The sequence below is a fragment of the Polyodon spathula genome, chromosome 1 (assembly GCF_017654505.1).
Source record: "Polyodon spathula isolate WHYD16114869_AA chromosome 1, ASM1765450v1, whole genome shotgun sequence".
Lineage (NCBI taxonomy): Eukaryota > Metazoa > Chordata > Actinopteri > Acipenseriformes > Polyodontidae > Polyodon > Polyodon spathula.
Window position 1 is genome coordinate 54,838,496 of NC_054534.1, and position 20,720 is coordinate 54,859,215.

Consider the following 20,720-nt stretch of genomic DNA (forward strand, 5'->3'; position numbering starts at 1 on the left):
TGTAACCAGATACACTCTGTCAATGACAGGCCACGAACCGGGAGACCAAGTTTCACAACACCTGCCCAAGATCGACAGATCATTTTGGAGCATCTTCGGGATGTCGGTTGTTAATCAGCACAACAAAAAGTCACTGCACCTGCTCTAAATCAGCCATTTTTCACTCTAGTGAATTTTATCCATATATATGTGATATGTTTCTTTTGCTGCTCAAACATAAGTGATATGTTTCTTTTGATGCTCAGATATAAGTGATATGTTTCTTTTGATGCTCAGATATGTGATATATTTCTTTTGATGCTCAGATATATGTGATATGTTTCTTTTGATGCTCAGTATCGTATTTGTAAGCAATCCAAAAGTATTCAAATATTAAGACTTAAAATGGGTAATGAAAACATATATTGACAATTTCACGACTCTTGACGGCTATTTTGTAAAAGCACTACCATAATTACCAAAGCCAGTCTCTGCAGAAGTACTAGATACAATTGGCAGTTTCAAAGACAGGAGTTTTAGTGGGTACCTACCAAACTGCAGCACAGGGCACTGGAGAGTGCTTGCAGCTCCCCTTACTGATCTTTGGTAAGGGGCTTTGATCCAACACCACTTATCATTGCCTTATACATACAGACTTATTGTTAGAGATTGTTTTAATCTTTTAAATTAATACGTTGAATTATTAGGTTATTGTTGGTATCGTTAAAGGTAGAAATAATATATGGGTGTGAGATACCACTTAGATAAGTAAAACCAGTGGAGTCTGTATTATTTATGACAAAAGGCTACTGCAATTACAGTTTATTACACTGTAAAGTATACAATGTAGCTGCATTGTCACCCATTTGACTACTGGTAAACAGAAAACCATTAGTTTTTTTTTTTTTTTTGTTGTTGTTTTTTTAAACAATGGCATGACATTCCTCATAGGATTTCCCCCTTAAAATCAGTTTGTAGTCCTCTTTCCCATACTCAATTCAAGTCATTAAAACCTAAGGAACTGTTTATATATTTGAAGACTATTTAAGCTGGCTGCTTTATGCTTCTGTATAAATATTCTGGAAGTAAGATTAATAAATAACAGGTATATTTGTACAGTAACTTGGGTAAACACTTTTTTTATCCTCAAGTCATTTAAATAACTATAGTATTAATAAAATAAATAAAAAACAAAAAACTTCCTTATTGCTTGAACTATTTTGTACTTTTAACAGGTAAAACCATGTTTGAATTGAGTCTCCTGAACTCCCCTCTGTCAGTTTCTCTAATGTTCCAGATAAAGCTGTATTTTGAGGCTGGAGTGCAATATCAGAAACTGTTTTTCATCACAGCATGATCAGAAATATAACTTCTATAATAACCAGTGCAGCTGTTCTGAAAGCGATTGTGATATTAACATACAAATAAAAGAATGCACCCCCCCCCCCTTTCTTTCCTTTGCAAAAAATCTGTGGCCAAGTAGTTATCACTTACAATTTTGCAACTGCCAATTTCAAAGAGCACAACATTCTCAAGGCAGTTCATTATTCCAAGGGCAATGACACATTTTTTCATGAAACTTAAAAAATAAAAAACCTGACCCCCAACCCCCCCCCCCCCCCCCCCCCCCCTTCCTCCTATTGACACTGCTGGCTATCAAACGTTAATATTATATTTTAAGGAGCTATGAATCACTGCATTTACAATGTGGTCCAGCTCCAAGGTGTTAAAATACCATGCAGTTTCCTTGGGGGGGTTGCTATTTTTAAGCTCTCTAGGGTAAGCAAAAACTGAGGGACATATTGGATGGAGGGGTGATATACAGCCCCTGTGCACTGTGTAATGTTATCACATTAGACAATGTCAAGATTCCACACCACCTTTTATACTGTCAATAGCATTCTTATTTATGCATTTTATTTATAATCCCTAAGAATTAGTCAAATAAATAATTCAACAGCAAAAACTCAGTATTTCTGAAGTCTATATGTTCACTGCTAAAGTGTGCATTTCTATTAATTTAGGGGACTAAAAGACTATAGCCATTTAGCATTTCATAATCATATCATACCCTAACGGTTCTCATCCATTTATTATCTGAAACAAGAATACATACTAAAGCAGAGTTTTATCACAAAAAAGAAACACAAGTCTACTCTGCTGTATCAAACTGTACATTATATACAAATACAAGGCAGGCAAGGAAGAGGTGAAATGATGTTTTTTTGTTAAACTGGCAAATGTTTCTTTTTGTATACATTTTACAAAAAATAAATACAAGGATTAATTGGAGCAGGTTATACATTACTTTCTCTAATGTAATTACCACCATGTCACTGGTTCTTTCGTGTTTCACATTTACAAAGAGAATATTAAAGAGAAAGGGATCTTATTATATTGCTTTTTAATACACATCTGTTGAACAGTTAAGACATGAAAAAGAAAGCAAACATCAGTCCATCACTACTGTTTTGCTGCAAGTTTGAAAGTTTGTTTCCGGTGTCTAAAAAGCGTCAAGTAAGTCCTTGGAAGCAACAGCTTCTGTGTTTGGATTGGGAAAACAGCCTTGGTGCTATTTACAGTCGGTATAGAAACTGGTGCTGTGGCATTTTGAAGTTGTAATATAGGAAAATATTTACTCTTAATAACATCAATGTTAATTCCATATTCCATGCATCTCTGTTCATCCTGAAGATGGAGACACAAATTGGGGGAGCCATTTGCAAATATTTTCAGGCTGTAGATAAGAGTTTTCTCTTCATTTGAAGAAAGTTCCTTCCCTTTTTAATTTTTTTTTTAAATTAATACTCCTAAACAATAAATACAAGTTCCAGTTCATAAAAAGTGCTGGGTTACTGGCAGCAATTGGCCACTCAGTTTTACACTGGCACTGTGCCGTTCATCATCTGGACTCTCACTTCTTGAATACTGTTGAGGATCTTTTTCTGATGACCAGCAAGGTTCACACCAACTGTCCTCAAATCACTGTCAAAAACAAAACACACATATTAAAAACAGGCATTACTGACCTGGCAAGCAGATCTGTACGGCTTCATTTATGTTTTTTGTTCAATCAGGAAATGCCTTCATCAGTAATTTATCATAAAGGTTGTGTATGGCAACACACTGAGTAATGTAGCTCCAAGTTGAGAGACCTTTATACTGTGTATGTGCTAGGAAGCCAGGTTAAAATCGACTACATTTATTATAATCATGCCTCTTTACTTGAGTCTACAAGCTGGGATGACTTTTTTGGCAGTTAGGATCAGGGATAAATGTATACAGCATTCACACAGGTGAAGTGGCAACAATATTAACTCAGTTTTAGATCCTCAGCTTCTTCATGTCACAGTCAAATAAGACACAAAGGTAAAAATAAATAAATAAATAAACAAGTAAATAATAAGATTGACTTACTCCAAGGTCATTTGAGCCACAGCTTCTACAGAGGTGTATCCACTTTCCAAGAAGTGCTCTGTGTATCGACCCATTTTTATGGCCTCTAGCCACTCTCCCACAGACCTGAACGCACTGTTTCCCATGGTACTATACTCCACTAGTATGTTCGATACTCTGCAATGGAAATATAACAAGGATTCATAAAGATACAATACAAATAGTGGAGACAGACAGACAAACATACTGAAATTTTCCAACATAAACCTGTCCTAATCACATGGGGTTAAAATGATGTTTATGGGCTCTTAGTGGCGCATCCGGTAAAGGCGCTCCACATGGAGTGCAGGATGCACCCTATAGCTTGGACCTCACTGGCTCAAGTCCAGGCTATTCCACTGCTGAGCATGGACGGGAGTTCCCAGGGGGCAGCGCACAATTAGCTGAGTGCTGCTCCGGTGGGAGGGCTTAGGTCGGCCAGGGTGTCCTCGCTCACCGCTCACCTGTAAGCTGCCCAGAGCTGCGTTGTGAGGTGGTTGCATGGTGGGCCTGCAGTGTAAAAAAGAAGCGGGCGGCTGATGGCACACGCTTTGGAGGACACCGTGCGTTTGTCTTTGCCTCTCCCTAGTCATTGCAAGGGGGGTAGCGGTGAGCTGAGCCTAATAATAATTCGCCATTCCAAATTGGGTGAAAAATGATAAGAACAATTGGCAACTACTACATTTGAAAAAAGAGAAAGAATTAAAGCTCATACATTATTGGATAAGAAAATATAGGGCCAAATATTTAAATATTTTTAGAATTGATGCAACTTCTATGCAACTTGAATTGCGAATATCTTGCACTTATATGGAGGGAAATTGCTAATATTGCAAGGCTGTGGAAATGAATACATTTAAATGAATTCAAACAGTAAATTAATTGCAACTCGGACTATACCCAACTGATGCAGGTGCATCTGGTTATGAAATAAAACAATGGCTCAAAGTGTTCAAAAGCACAGAAAGGGCAACTTTACTGAAGAGGAGATTATAATATCTGACAATAAGGGAAAAAACTAAAGATACAATTTGGCACTAAACAATGAAAATCATATTCAAAAACGACACCATGTGATCACTCCGTCACTATAGTCTACATATTAAAAGCAGTTATTTTAGTATTTTTTCAATACATTAAAATGCTTCCCGAACAAGGCAAACCTGTCTGGACAGGGCAGTAAATCAATGAAAAATGTCCAATTATACTATACGACTAAATAAGTATGAATTTATATTATAGTAATCGTGTGGCACAGTTTTCAAGACGTTTCACACTGCTTTAGTGCCCCATCTGGCTGTTACCCACTCCCCAGATAATGTAAATGCTGTTTCAATTGTTCCACGGGATATAGATGATACAAAAAAAAAAGATACCATGATTTGAAAAGCGAGTTAAACAGCCGTTCACTTTACCAGCGAAGTAGGAAGCCCTCCGGGCACAGCTACCATCAGTGTCACCAACATCTGTTTTTACTGTAACAGTACCTGAGCTGAGAACGTAGGGATATCAGCATTCTCCGGAGTGGCAGACATCATGGAGGGAAAGTATCGAGAATAACGAAAATGCTTTTTTTTTGGATATTTAGCTACAGTATCTATTTGTGGGTTTTTTTTTTTTCACTTCTTACCCTGCTCTGAACCACTAGAATTTAAGTTAATTTAAACAAAGCTTAGCTCCCTCATGAAAGGAGTAAATAGCAGCACTGTAGCTTGTTTGAAAATTTGAAAAGTCAAAAACATCCAATATTTTTTTTCCCGACATTGTGATTTGTGGAAAGCATATTGACTGAATTTCACATTTGTAGGTCAACCTGCATAACCATTCACAAGTCCTCCAGAGTTGAGGAAATAACGCTGGTGATGAAAAAAATTTGCAAGTTTTTTCTTTGCCTGCAACTCCGTTTTAAATTTCACTCACAGGCACAACCTTTTTTTCTCAAGGAAGAATTGAGGGGGGAAAATCCCTGCAACTGCTCTTGCGAAACTCGTATATCTTTTGAACATGTGGCACACAGCTCATATACCATAATGAGGACAATTTAAGGATATTTATGAAGTAAAATACTGTTGAACTGCAGTAGTTTGTCATTCAATCTTACTGTATTGCATTACCTTTTATTATACTTTTTAATATATACAAATTAGCAGTATTATTGACAGCAATGGCACTTTAGCACAGATTTTTTTTACAAGTATGATGAAATTCATACTGAAAAACCCAGGTCGTGCAGACAAACTTTGTTGCTTAAAAGCCCTATTAATTTAACAGGGTATTAATTCATATGTTTGTAACCTACATATACAAACATACAAGGATAAATGATATGAACAAATAATAACCTGCTACTAATTTAATCTCTGGCAACTATTTACACCTCAGGAAGTTACCTCAGACAATATACACAAACAAAGTAATGCCTATAATAGATCTTTATTCTGTCACTATCATTCAGCTAACAAAAGATTAATAACTCAAGGAAAATAGAGATATTCATTAAATGTATAAGATACAAACTCTGCCCTCTGTTTCCAAATCAGATAGCCATAGCACAATCCTAAAAGCACAGATTTACTGAACTGTTTTTTGTGTTTCTTTTTCCACTCAACATTGAAGGACATACCTTGTCTGCATTGAAGTCCCATACACATACCCCCTCGCCAAAGATATAAATAACACATTACAGGTGTCAGTAATATAAAAAAGTAGGTCACTGGTCCAAGATCTACAGCCAGTTTTAGCCATTCCAGAATGTTCTATCATCTTAATTATAAATCTATGCGTGTTACTCAGTGACTAATCATGTTGTTAGTAAAACTCATGTAATGAACCAGTTAAAGTGTTACATAAAACACTGCAATGTTTACAAAAACACATTACATTAACTGTGCTGTGTCCTGTGTTGTCCGTATCGCAGCGGTATCTTTTTAAACATACTGCCAATTTTTTTGAACTTTTTAATCACATATCATGAGTCATAAATCAACTGGACATTTCTCAAAATTTACTGGGGAGAGGGTATCCAGTTCGCTCCCTTCCTGCAGTACTGCTGGGATTCTTCTCCCACAATAACCCACTCCTCTTAATCACAGCACCAGCATAGCTGCAGGAGGGAGCATGCACTGGATACACTGCGATGTTCAGGAGAATAAATCTGTCTCCCGGCTGACATTCCAGAGCAAAAGTTGAAAAAAGTTATTCAGTAGTTTATTTACCTCTGATGTGAATAAAAATAACACATTTAGCTCATTGAATGGATCACTGCAATGCAAAGAGAGTTACATTGTTATACTAAGAAAAAAATGTTTAGAATAGCATCCCGTAACTCATGACAGGGCATATATCCTTACATTGTAGCCAATTGGGTACTATGACCAAAACAGTCCGGAAGAAGAGATTATGTAAGTCCCATCATTCAATTGATTTGTCACAGGCTTCAGTGTTATGATCTTGGTTCTAAAGATCATAAACCCAACCAATTAGGGGTAAGAAATTGTGCAAGTAGGTAATCTGGCAAAGGAGTTTAACATTCAAAGATCCTGATAAGTAGGGCTGTATTTTTTTCACGGTACAAGATTGCTTATTTCACAGTCGAAAATAGGTATTTCAAGATATTTCAAGATATTTAAACATAATATTTATTAAAGCAGAAACAATGTTCCTAAACATTTAAATGCTTACCTGAAAAACAATAAATGCTAAATTGTACAGTATTTTGTTTTTTATGTCCACCTAAAGCATTCTGTTTTCACCATGAGTGAATTATCAAACAATGTAAAAAAATGAATACATGTAAAAATAACAACAGACACGTGGAATCGAATTTTTATACTGGACAGAGCAATATTTAGCAGAAATATTTCCGATCTTTGATGTAGCTGGTGTCTTTTTCATTGAAGACATGTTAAAGACATTATGTTGCTCTATGCAGTGTGTTCAATAATTTACCGTAAGCAAACTAAAACGGCTGCCAGGTTCCTAATGCAATGTTACAGGTAGTGCGTCAATAAGGCAACTGTTTGCTGTACTGTGATTATCTGTAAAACAAAGTACATATAATAATAATTTACCTATTTGAAGCATTTATTAATGTTTTCAAGCTACTAGGGTTGCGGATGAGTTTGTCCAGTATGCTGACTATCTCTTCAAACTTGGGCCTGCTGTTTCTGTCTTTCTGCCAGCAGTCCATCATCAGCTGGTAGAGAGCAGCAGGGCAGTCCATAGGGCCTGGCAAACGATAGCCTTCTTCTACAGCTTTAATCACCTGGTGAAACAGAGACGGCCATTTAAATACTGAGTTACTGTACATTTAGCAATACACCCTGGAGATGATCTCATAATAATGAGAATAGAAATAGATTCCAAAGTGTTGTTAAAGTAATCTAATGCATCACTGCTGGCACACTGTTAACTGTGATTAATTGCAGCTGGAATAAGTGCCTCAATGGTTACATCACTTGGATGCAGAGCAAATATTTCTGGTTCTGGCTTTTGCGCTTTGGCTCATAAGCAAGTTCTGATGCCACCTGCAACATTCTTGGTGCATGGAAGTTCACCATATCACTATCCAAGAAATTCCCAGGAAGTTGAGCATGTCATTTTTCGTACAGTATATATACTGGGGGTATGATAATGAACTGTGTCCCATTAATCGTAATACTTTCTTTATGCACTGTTTGTATAGCCCTTTGTAGTTTACCAAGTGGTTCTTGAATGTAGAGGAAGTGTGTTTTATAGTCGGTATGAATACACAATCCCCATATTTCATTTTTACTTAACAAAAAAAACACAAACACATTTTAAAATGATCTTATTTCTATTATGCATCATATAAGTGGCCAATCAGGACCAATACATATATACTGCATCGTGACATAAGTGTATTGTTACACCCTAATATATACTCAAATCTACGCATATAAGCATCCCCAAATATTGTGACCTATAGAAATACATTGGTCCTCAAGGGAATTTGAGGTTCTTCTTTGTTGGCATTTTACAATGTTAAAGATAATTCCAACAAAATACTGCTAAAAATTAATTGGAAAGATTTGGCAGCCTCAAAAAGAATTAAAACAGACAGATGAAAGAATCCAGGCACAAGAACTGTGAAGTTTGATGTCAGGCGATTCTCTATTCAGGTGATTCTCTATTCATATGTACCACAATTAATTGGGATAACGAACGACAGATGGGACGAGCCTGAAAGATACATATAGTCAGACAGATAAATGTACAGGTGACCGTATATTAAGATGACCAATTAATAGTTACAAATGGTGGAAGAGTATTGTGTACTGAAAACAAATGTGACTATTACTTTATGTAATGCATAAAGGTACTTTATCACTCACATTGTAAATACAAGACAAACTGGTACAACACATTACAGCTGCTATTAAAAACAATGATTTATGATTATGCCTCATTCCTATTCATTAACCCAAATTAATTATTAAAGTTTGCACTTAGAACAAGCATTTAACTTTAGGACTTTTACCTTTTGAAATATATGTATATCTACTTGCTGATGCCTTAATCCCAACTTCAATCATCAAATAACAATGTCTATGATTACAAACCTTGCAAGAAAATGATGAGCCTTCTTTGGCTAGAAAGCTTTAAATATTTGTGTTGCACAAACTAGCTAAGGGCAGCCTTTGATGATAAAGTGGGATTATGATCCTATCACAACACCCACACACATACACAGTCTTCACAACACAAGAATGAACCCGTCGGCAAGTCTAGCAAAACAGTCTGAGCTGTACACACCAAGGATATGTGTATTAAAAGTATTAAATAAAACATCAAAACATGTCTTCGCCCAAGTGTTTTGAGATGCATTAATGATGCAGCAGAATTAATTATCTAAAACTAGTAAAAGGCCATCATACATACTGAATAAAGATCATCCTATCTGATATAAGCATGACTGGAATTTGCACCTCCTTCAGGGACAAATTAAAGAATTAAAATATGCTCTTTTGTACGGTTTCTCATTTTTCTGATGGTCTTGCTCTGAATGCAAAGCAGCTCCTCAACACAGAATGTTTGAGAAGCAGGAATCAGTTCTGCTGTGTCAAAGTGCAATACCACTGATTAAGTGAAGAACAGGCCTACCATCTGGCCGTGCCTACATATCAGATTTGGCAAGTGAAGACAAGACAACATTACTTTAAGAGTGTCACAGTGAATTAGGTCACTCAGCATATTATCAACACATCTTGTTAAGTTAAACTTTGATTCAAGGCTCTCATATCACACAAAATATTAACTCTTTGTAGTATTTACTAATGCCAAGCATTGCTTCCAGGTGTACTAAAAACAATCCTGAGTTTTAATCTTATGCAACTTGTGGGAATACTGCACCACGGCCGCCCACAAGCATCAGCTACTTCACCCACAAACATGTAAATAACAACGGTTTGCAAGTTTAGCATGTTTGTTTGTCTGTTTAGATAAACCAATGTGCAATATTGCTGCAATGTTTTAAAGATTTTAATCCCACAACAGCATAATTTAGTTGTGTTATTGTAGAAGGTTCCTGAAGTGGGACCTGCCTTATAGTGTTTTCCACTGTGTTTTGCTTTGTATTTTTGTGTTTATTATTTTCATGTACACTGTGTTTGTGTATGTCCTCCCACACTAGGGCCTGGACCAAATCAAAACTTTGACCCACTCGCTAATTGCAAATTACAAACCTGGTACTGACGGCGTGTTTTTTGTTTGCCAGAAGGATATTCCTTCTACCCCAGAAGGAACCTGCTATCAATACTGGGTTTGTAATTTGTGATTAGCAGGTGGGTTAAAGTTTTGATTTGGTCCAGGCCTAAGACTACCATTGCTGGTATCCTAGTGGTGACCACCTACCACTGCAACAACTGTAAATATTATAAATAAAACCTGGACGTCTGACCTGTGTTTCAAATACAACCACTGTGTCTCCCATCTGTCAGTGGATACCCACACATGTAACAAACACCCCTGTTAAAACAACTAATATGAATTGGTTACAATTTTATTTTATTGGATGAATACAGATTTTCTAAAGAGTTGCAAGAACCTGTGTGTGTGTGTGTGTGTGTGTGTGTGTGTGTGTGTGTGTGTGTGTGTGTATATATATATATATATATATATATATATATATATATATATATATATATATATATATATAGTGATTTGCAGAAGTATTCATCCTTTACCAATAATGTCACATTTTGTTGAATTAAACTGAACACTGTTATATAGGAGGAGGTTAAATGTCAGCAAAACTTGTAAAGAAAATGTACAACATGAAATGTACTGGTTGCATAAGTATTCAGCCCCTTAAGTCAGTACTTGGTAGAAGCACCTTTTGCAGCAATTACTGCTATGAGTCTTTTTAGATAGGTCTCTACTAGCTTTGCACAGTAGGATGGTGAAATTTTTGCCCATTCTTCAAGGGAAAATTGCTCCAGTTCTGGTAAGTTTTTATTGGATCATTGATGGACTGCAATCTTCAAGTCTCACCATAAATTTTCGATTGGATTCAAGTCAGGACTTTGACTGAGCTACAGTCAAAGTCATTGTCCTGCTGAAATGTAGATTCCCTCCCCAGTTTCAGAGTCTTGGCTGACTCAAACAGGTTTTCCTCAAGGATTCGCCTGTACTTTGCACCATCCATTCTCCCCTCTATCCTGACAAGCTTCCCAGTCCCTGCTGAACAGAAACATCCCCATAACATTATGCTGCCACCACCATGCTTGACAGTTGGGATGGTGTTGACTGGGTGATGTGCAGTGTGGGGCTTGCGCCACATGTAACGCATGGAATTTAGACAGAAAAGTTCAATTTTTATCTCATCTGACCAAAAAATCTTTTTTCACATGTCTGCAGTATCATCTGTATGCTTCTTCGCAAACTCCACACTTGCTTTAAGATGAGGCTTTTTGAGTAATGGCTTCTTTCTTGCCACGCGTCCATACAGGCCTTTGTGCAGGGACCGGCTTATTGTTAATGTGTGAACACTGACCCCCATCTCAGACACAGAACTTTGCAGATCTCTCAAGGTCATTGCTGGCTTCAAAGTGACATCCCAAACCAGTTTCCTGCATGCCTGGCTGCTCAGTTTGGGAGGACGACCTGATCTGGGTAGTGTCTGTGTGGTATGATGGATCTTCCACATCTTAATGATGGACTTCACTGTGTTGAGGGATAATCAGCGCCTTTGACATTTTCTTGTACCCTTCTCCTGCTCTTTGCCTCTCTACCACTTTATCCTTGACTTGTTTTTGAAAGCTCCTTGGTCTTCATGGTTGCTTTGTTGGATCACTTTGTGAATTGTAGCTTGAAAGTCTTTATATAGCCGAGGGAAATTATCTACAAGTTAAACCACTTTGAGTACACACAGGCTGAAACAATTTCACTAATTTTGTGACCTTTCAAACAAATCATTTGCACCTGAGCTGATTTAGGGCTGCAGTAGCAAAGGGGTTGAATACTTATGCAACTGAGATGAATCTGTTTTTCTCTATAAATTGTACATACTTATATTCTATATGCATTTTTTAACTTTATCAATGTGGAGTAGGTTGTGTAGCTTCTACATGTAAAGTCTAATTTGAAAGCGTCATGGAGTATGCCCAGGTGCCAACAAAATGTGAAAACTTTGCAGGGTGTGAATACTTCTGCAAACCACTGTTTACATCAGTTCGGATTTGGATTACTGCACCAAGTTTTGTTTTGGACTGCTGTGTTTGCCAGAGAGACAGGTGAACAATAAAGTTTGGAAAACCAGATGTGACAAAAATGGATAAACAGGAAAAGCGAAAGTGAAAGAAGCGTAAGATATACTCCTTGCATATTCTTTTGTTTTGTGTAAACTATGCTGTGTTCTGATTGAGAAAATAAACAAAACCTCCATTATTGGAACCCTTGCATCGCCCTGAATCAATACAAGTACAACATTACATTAACAACAACAACAATAACAACAGTGGAATATGACCAATATGTCGCAACTTAGGGGAATCGTACATCTCGTAATTGTCTTGCCATAACAGACTCGGTGAAGTTCAAATTAGATTACACTTCAACGTAATAGTAGAATATATATATATATATATATATATATATATATATATATATATATATATATATATATATATATATATATATATATATATATATATATACAGTGCCTATAGAAAGTCTACACCCCCTTGAACTTTTTTTCACATTTTGATGTGTCAGTGCCTCAGAGTTTCATGCATTTAAATTAGGATTTTTTTCCCACTTATCTACACACCTCCACCCCCCTGAGTTAATACTTGGTGGAAGCACCTTTGGCAGCAATTGCAGCTGTGAGTCTGTTCGGATAGGTCTCTACCAACTTTGCACACCTAGATTTGGGAATATTTGACCATTCTTCTTTACAAAATTGTTCAAGCTCTGTCAAGTTCCTTGGGGAGCATTGATGGCAGCAATCTTCAAGTCATGCCACAAATTTTGGATTGGATTTAGGTTGGAGCTCTGACTGGGCCACTCAAGGACATTTACCTTTTTGTTCCTTAGCCACTCCAGTGTAGCTTTGGCTGTGTGCTTTGGGTCGTTGTTATGCTGAAAGGTGAACTTTCGTCCCAGTTTCAGCTTTCTTGTAGAGGGCAAGAGGTTTTCCTGAAGGACCTCTGTATTTTGCTCCATTCATTTTCCCTTCTATCCTGACAAGTGTCCCAGTCCCTGCTGAAGAGAAACATTCCCATAACATGATACTGCCACCACCATGCTTCACAGTAGGGATGGTGTTCTTTGGGTGATGCACTGTGTTGGGTTTGCGCCAAACATAACGCTTTGCCTTTAGGCCAAAAAGTTCCATTTTAGTTTCGTTAGACTACAAAACTTTTTTCCACATGGCTACAGAATCTCCCAAGTGTTTTTTTGCATAATTCAAATGGGATTCAAGGTGGGCTTTCTTGAGTAATGGCTTCCTTCTTGCCACCCTTCCATACAGGCCAGATTTGTGGAGTGCTTGGGATATTGTTGTCACATGCACACTTTGACCAGTCTTGGCCATAAAAGTCGGTAGCTCTTGCAAAGTTGCAATTGGCCTCTTGGTAGCCTCTCTGATCAGTCTTCTTCTTGCTCGGTCATCCAGTTTGGAGGGACGGCCTGATCTAGGCAAGGTCTTGGTGGTGCCATACACCTTCCACTTCTTAATAATCATCTTGACCGTGCTCCAATGGATATTCACGGTCTTTGATATTTTTTTATACCCATCCCCTGATCTTTGCCTTTCAACAGCTTTGTCCCGGAGTTCTTTTGAAAGCACCTTGGTGCTCATGGTTGAGTCTTTGCTTTGAAATGCACTACCCAGCAGAGAGAACCTACAGGAACTGCTGAATTTATCCTGAAATCATGTGAAACACTACAATTTAAAACAGGTGGAGGCCACTTAACTTGGTGTGTGATTTTGAAGGCGATTGGTTACACCTGAGCTAATTTAGGATTGCTTTTACAAGGGAGGTAGACACTTATCCAATCAAGCTATTTCAGTTTTTATTTTTAATTCATTTTCTACAAATTTCTAGAATTTTTTTTTTTTCACTTGGAAGTTGTGGGGTAGGATGTGTAGATCCTGAAAGGGGGTGTAGACTTCCTATAGGCATTGTATATATAGGTAGTACACAAAAATGGAAACACTTGGGTAAATGAGGGACACCAAGTATATTGAAAGCAAGGGCTTCCACACAGGTGTGGCTGATGCTTAATTATGCAAATAACATAACAGCATGCTTAGTTTCATGTATAAAAATGCTGTACACTCCTGGTTGCCTATAATTATGGCTAGCATGGCTGCAAGACCTCAGTGACTTTGAAAGAGGGGTGATTGTTGGGGCACGTTTGGCAGGAGCTTCAGTGACAGCTCAACTTGCTGATGTTTCATGAGCAACGGTGTCTAAGGTGATGTCAGCATGGAACTCTGAGGGAAAGACATATTCAGCAAAGGGCAAGAGTGGGCAGAAGCGCATACTCCAGGATTGTGATATCCATGCATTAATTTGAAGTGCAAGGCAAAACAGACAAGCAACTGCAGATCAATTGACTGCAAATTTCAACCTGGGGCACGAGGAACCAGTTTCATCAAAAACGGTCCGCCGACAATTCCACAGAGCGGGATACCATAGTCGTGTTGCATTGCACAAACCACTTATTACACCTGGCAATGCATGTTTGCGAGTCCAGTGCGACAAAGAGCACAGGCAATGGACAACTGAGCAATGGAGAAATGTGATATGGTCAGATTAATCATCCTTCACCATATTCTCGTTAAATGGACGAGTGGACATGTGGTGCCATCCTAAAGAACTCTACACCCTGAGTGCTTGGTTCCAACAGTGAAGGGTTCTGGTGGTTCCGTAATGTTGTGGGGCGCATTTTCCTGGCATGGTTTGGGTGCACTCATTCCCTTAGAAGGCAAGGTCAATGCTAATCACTACTTATTGGTACTGAGTGATCATCTTCACCCCATGTTGCAGCATTTTTTCCACTACCTGTGTGTGTGTGTGTGTGTGTGTGTGTGTGTGTATATATATATATATATATATATATATATATATATATATATATATATATATATATATATATATATAAAATTGAAATGTGCAACAGCTAAGTTATGGAGTTAAATGTTGAGCAAATTGTACACTAGTTTACTTTTTGGAGTATTCAAAGAAAATAAATGCAGAAAGAATTCTGCCCCGATGGTAACAGAGCTGTCCACTAGTACTTGACACGTACCTTTAAGCCTGTCATGTGTGCAATTATATGATGATGTTGTTTGTATGCTGCAGACACCAAACACTGTATAGTTATAACTGTTTCTCTATTCACTATAATGGGTATATCCATGGGGGAGCTGAAGGCAGCAACTTGAGATCCAAATCTGTACTCTAATTTGCAAGGTGTGACATTCTGCAGTGAACTCTTACTGGTTCTTATTTCACCTAGAGCATAATATAAACATGTTTATCTCTTTTTAATTTCTTGTTACAGGTAAATTAAGAAACTAATAATATAAATTACAGTTTGACAATTATATTGTTTAAGATATTAAATCAAGATAAAATGATGAAATGCAGTATCTCAATCTCAAGGGTGTCCTACTTCTATGTGCAGTTAATAGGGAAGTAAAAGGTTTGCGAGGAGTTCTAGGCTAGAGCATGTTCAGGGTCACACAGTTCTCCTCATTTTAACAGGGTCTCATTCAAGATTCAATCGCCCCCACTGGGTAGGTTCTATAATGCCGATAAAGCAGAAAATAACCCCAGGTGCTCAATGCTGCATAATAAGTGCACACAGCTGCTCATTTAAAAACCAAACAGTAACCCTAGCACACAGCCACAGTGTAGATACACGTTTGTATGCTGCCATTGGCACAAGATAGAAAATAAATCAAATTATTATTGCTGTACAATTTTAATGTCATTTCCAATCAAGAAACCTTCAAAATAATTACAATACAAACCCTGTGTATTTCACTTGTTATGTGAAGTATGGTAAATACCTGAAACAGCACATTGTGTACATTATCCAGTGTATGTCCATTATATCATGCAATTATCCTCCAAACACAGACTTTGCATTGAATATGATTAAACATTAACACTAAAATAAACAGAGCTGAACACTAGCTGTTAATTAACAAAAGATCATTCTAACTTAATAAGAACCTGTTATGGACATTTAATAAAGGATTATCATGGCAATCAACTACCAAGTGAGTTCATATAAAACCAGATGTTAACTTTCTACAACATTGATTTTCTTGCTTGTCTGATGCAGGCACTACAGGATATTTGGGTCTATCTGTTTCTACAGATGCCATAGCTTTCCCCTGCTTTAAACACAATTGTCATCAAAAACTATTCTTTGTTTCTAGTTGCCTGTCTTAAACATATGTAACATACACTAGATCAGTCAACGGGTCTTTATAGAAGTGACAGCAAGTGCCATCTAATGTTCAGCTACTTTGGATCAAGTTTCCTTTTGTATTGCTGACAATACATAGCTGAGCGCTAGATGGTGCCACCATTTAGTTATATACAGGCACTTTGGTTGATCTAGCCTATGTTACTTTTGTCTATGATGTACAACTATAAATGACCATAACAAAATTAAGTAGCACAGCAGAGAGTGGGTTAAAATTCTCCCTGCCAAACATATGTGCAAATGTGTGTTATTGTTAAGTTTGTATTGTTTTGTTAATTTGTCTAATTGTTTTGGCAGTAGGCAAATTATTGTAAATAAGAGCCAGCTGCGTATACTTGTTTTGGTGGGGAATAAAAAATGCCACAGAGCATTCATTCGGGGCTGCTGAGAAAAAAGAAGCAGGAAGGTGTATTCCCTGTTTCTGACCAGTCACAAGTGTGAGTACTGGGTGTAAAAGTGTATGTTAAACTGTGTGTTTGTCTACTGGTAAACAGCTTAGCTCTCCGGAATATTAGTTAGGCTTTGAATTGGGGTTATGAGAGGTACACTCCATCTTGGTAGAGCTAAAGGTACCAGGAGGCCATCTTGGTAAAGGCTTACTAAATTGTTTAAACTCTTACGCCCCCCTGTTCCGCGGGCGGAACATGGTACTGCAATTACACATTATATTTCAACAATCATCTGTAATATTATTACAAAAGCAAAACGACAAAAAAAACTGACTCAATATCAGAAACAACTCACTAGCTGTGCGTTTCTCTGCTCTGGCCTTACATGTATCTGTTGATGGTGAAATCTCCCTGATCGCGTTGTAGGGGAGGTCACAAGCTGTCCAATCATACCTTGACTTTGTTTGTAGCCTAATCCATTGAAGAGTAATCGATGACACGTAAACAAGACACGTATTTGCAAACAAGAGCGCAGTATTACGCACTTAGGATCAAGGTTTCTTACCGTTTTCTGATCATTTTTCAATTTGTAAAATTTATAAAATCGAACGAAATGGCAAGCAGTGTTCCAAAGCATACCAAAAGAAGTTGATTCAGTCTTTTTGAAGTTTTGGAGGAGATGGATAATAGTGAAAGTGACAGCGAAAATGATCAACTTTCTGGGTTGGAGAGTGCTGATTCAGCGTCTGTGAAGCAGCATTTGAAGATGGATTGGAGCCTCTTCAGGATCCCAACTACATTTGGATCCACATAATGGATCCACACTACATTTATTTTATTATTATTATTATTATTATTATTATTATTATTATTATTATTATTATTATTATTATTATTATTATGCGTAATTTTCAATATGCATTTTTACTGTAAATGTTATTAGAAAATGCAACCATTTGACTCTCAAGGGGCACACAGAAATAATATTTTTTTTAAATAATTTTTATTGCATAGTAAAGAGCAACAGCATGTCTCATCTGTGCTATGCTGCTGTATATGGTCCTTGATCATTACGATGCAATACAAGTTGCAAGAAGTAATTGTTGCTTTATTATTTCTCATTCATGTTCATTGATTTAGATTATTGCATGGGAGTATTTAGCAAACTTTTTTAAATTTCCATGATTACAAGGAGTGATGTTACTCACCTAGAGACAGTGTAGGTTTCTTAGCCTTTCAAGAAAAGCTCTCTGCCTGCTCCAACAATCATTCACTCAGTTCCTTTGATGTCAATCAAAGTAAAAATGAAAGTAACTGAGATGTTTCAGTCTGGCAGCCTGATTTAGAGCAACAAAGGTGCCTGCAATCTTGTCATCTGTTATTATTATTATTATTATTATTATTATTATTATTATTATTATTATTATTATTATTATTATTAATGTAGACATTTAGCAGACGCCTTTATCCAATAATCAACACATGTTCACCTGTCAGCAGTGCTTGAATGAGTGTAACCATTTTATTTAAAAAAAAAAAAATCAACTCATTATTTTGCTTCTTGAGATTTACATACTTCCAAGCAAGTGAGTAATAAAAATACAGTCAGGTACTGAAAATTCAGAGATACAAAAAAATCTCAGTAGCAACATTTTCCTGCACAAACACACAGTTATGTGAGAGCAATGTGCCTGACAGTTGTGACATATGAACTGAGAGTATTTGTTATGCATACTGATCATGGATACACTTCGGGCACCCCAAAGCTCTCCAAAAAGGCCACCTTTTGAATGAAATATTGGACAAATAATTAAAAAGGAGGATTACAAAATCTAATTCATGTGACAATGTACAGCATGTGATGTGCCAGAAGGTAACCTCCCTTTTAGATCTTGCTCAAGAAACTAGTGTATGCCTGTCCATAAAGATTTATTCAATATTCATTTTTGGAGAGGTTTGGAAAGGTTTGGGGACCCTTGGGCCTAGCTTTGTAAAAACTCATGTAGAATTTGATCCCTTTATTCAATCAGTTTTTATCCAGTGTAGTAGACATGTTGGGGAAGCACTGGAAAAAAATCTGGCTCTTTTTGTGTGCTACAAGGTGAAAAAATGACGATAGAATATAAACAAATGAAAAGGGTTTCTTGTTTTTTATATGTTTTTTTTTTTTTTTCTGGATATCTCCTTCCAGTGTGGTACTGAGTAAGACTTATATCAAATTTTAGTAGTAATGGCCAGGGGGTTACCTTGAATTCAAGCCCTGAACCATGCCTGTGCTGTCTATACTTTGGAAAATAATGTGATTTATTTAAGGCCATGGCCCTCCAGGCAGAAATTGCCTGTGGGAGGCTGGGGGTTTAACTGGTTAAAGTATTGTTTAATTGATGCTAATGAGAAAATGCCGATCAGCTGCGACTGCAAGGGATAATAAAAGGACCAGATGACATAGCTATTAACCTATTCTATCACATTAAGCATACAAGATTACAAAGCTTTACAAATCATTAAGTTAATGCAATGCAGTAAAACTTTCACACCTACAGTTAAAGTCCAGCCACTGGAGTCAAGTGAAGGATAAGGACACTTGTCAGTTGGGGATTGGTGTTCCACTGACTACAGAGGCGGGACATTACATACTAAAGGGAACGTACTACTGTGTTCGGGGTTGGTCCGAAAGTAAAATAGGAGGAGTAACGGGTGGAGGGAGAGACTGGTTTGGTGCAGCGGGATTTTTAAACAAAAAACACTAACATTTCTTTTGTCTTTTTTTTTGTTTATGTATGGTTCGCCACGAAGACGATTAAAGACGAGTCATCACGGTTTGTTTTGGATTTCACCCCTGCACTCCTTCCCTCACACCATTTTGTTTTCTTTTGTTATTTAATTATTTTGTTGTGTATAGATAGTAAAAATAAATTATTTTATTTCTGTACACATAAATTACTGTCTGGACATGCCATTTAATACACTCTCGTCTCACACACCCCCTTAGACTCAATAACTGATTACGCCACCTTTAGCAGCAATCTGCAACCAAATACTTCCTGTAGTTATTGATCAGTCTCTCACTGCGCAGTGGAGGAACTTTGGCCCACTCCTTCATGCAGAACCGCTTCAACTCAGTGACATTTGTGGGTTTTCGAGCATAAACTGCTCGTTTCAGGACCTGCCACAACTTCTCAATGGGGTTTAGGTCTGGACTTTGACTAGACCATTCCAAAACTTTAAACTTCTTGTTCTTCAACCATTCTGATGTAGACTTGCTTGTCTGTTTTGGATCATGGTCTTGCTGCATAACCCAGCTGTGCTTCAGCTTCAACTCACAGACAGATGGCCTGAAATTCTCCTGTAGAATTCTCTGATGCAGAACAGAATTAGTCGTTCTTTCAATCATGGCAAGTCATCCAGGTCCTGATGCAGCAAAGCATCCCTAAATCATGACACTACCACCACCATGCTTGACTGTTGGTATGAGGTTCTTACTGTGGAATGCAGTGTTTGGTTTTCGCCAGACATAACGGGGCCAATGTTGGCCAAAAAGTTCCACTTCTGACTCATCTGTCCATAGAACATTGTTCCAGAAGTCTTGAGGATCATCCAGGTGCTTTTTGGAAAACTTGAGACAAGCATTCATGTTCTTCTTAGCGAGCAGTGGTTTCCACCTTGCTACTCTGCCATGAATCCCATTTTTGCCCTGGGTCTTTCTGTTGGTGGAGTCATGAACACTGATCTTAGCCAAGGCGAGAGAGGCCTGCAGATCCCTGGATGTTGTTCTAGGGTTCTTTGTGACTTCCTGGATGAGTTCACGCGTTGCTCTTGGAGAGATTTTGGCAGGATGGCCACTCCTGGGAAGATTCACTACTGTCCCAACTTTCTCCATTTGGATAATATGGCTCTGACTATGGTTTGGTGGAGCCCCAGAGCCTTAGAAATGGCCTTGCAACCCTT

At 37.5% G+C, this 20,720-nt stretch overlaps 1 protein-coding gene across 3 annotated transcripts in view; it reads right to left on the reverse strand.

Moving 5' to 3' along the window:
* Positions 1-1,731: 1,731 nt before the first annotated feature.
* LOC121319734 (ephrin type-A receptor 5-like) overlaps positions 1,732-20,720 on the reverse strand; it is a 189,083-nt gene continuing 170,094 nt past the window's right edge. For 2 of the 3 annotated variants that reach the window (XM_041257486.1, XM_041257478.1), the window contains exons 15-17: positions 7,485-7,678; positions 3,397-3,552; positions 1,732-2,964 (exon numbers count right to left, since the gene is read on the reverse strand). In XM_041257486.1, coding sequence (XP_041113420.1) covers positions 2,859-2,964; positions 3,397-3,552; positions 7,485-7,678 — 456 coding nt within the window. In that variant the 3' untranslated portion in view covers positions 1,732-2,858. Of the gene's footprint in view, positions 2,965-3,392; positions 3,553-7,484; positions 7,679-20,720 lie in introns of those variants that run through there. The other variant, XM_041257507.1, reaches the window with a different exon arrangement.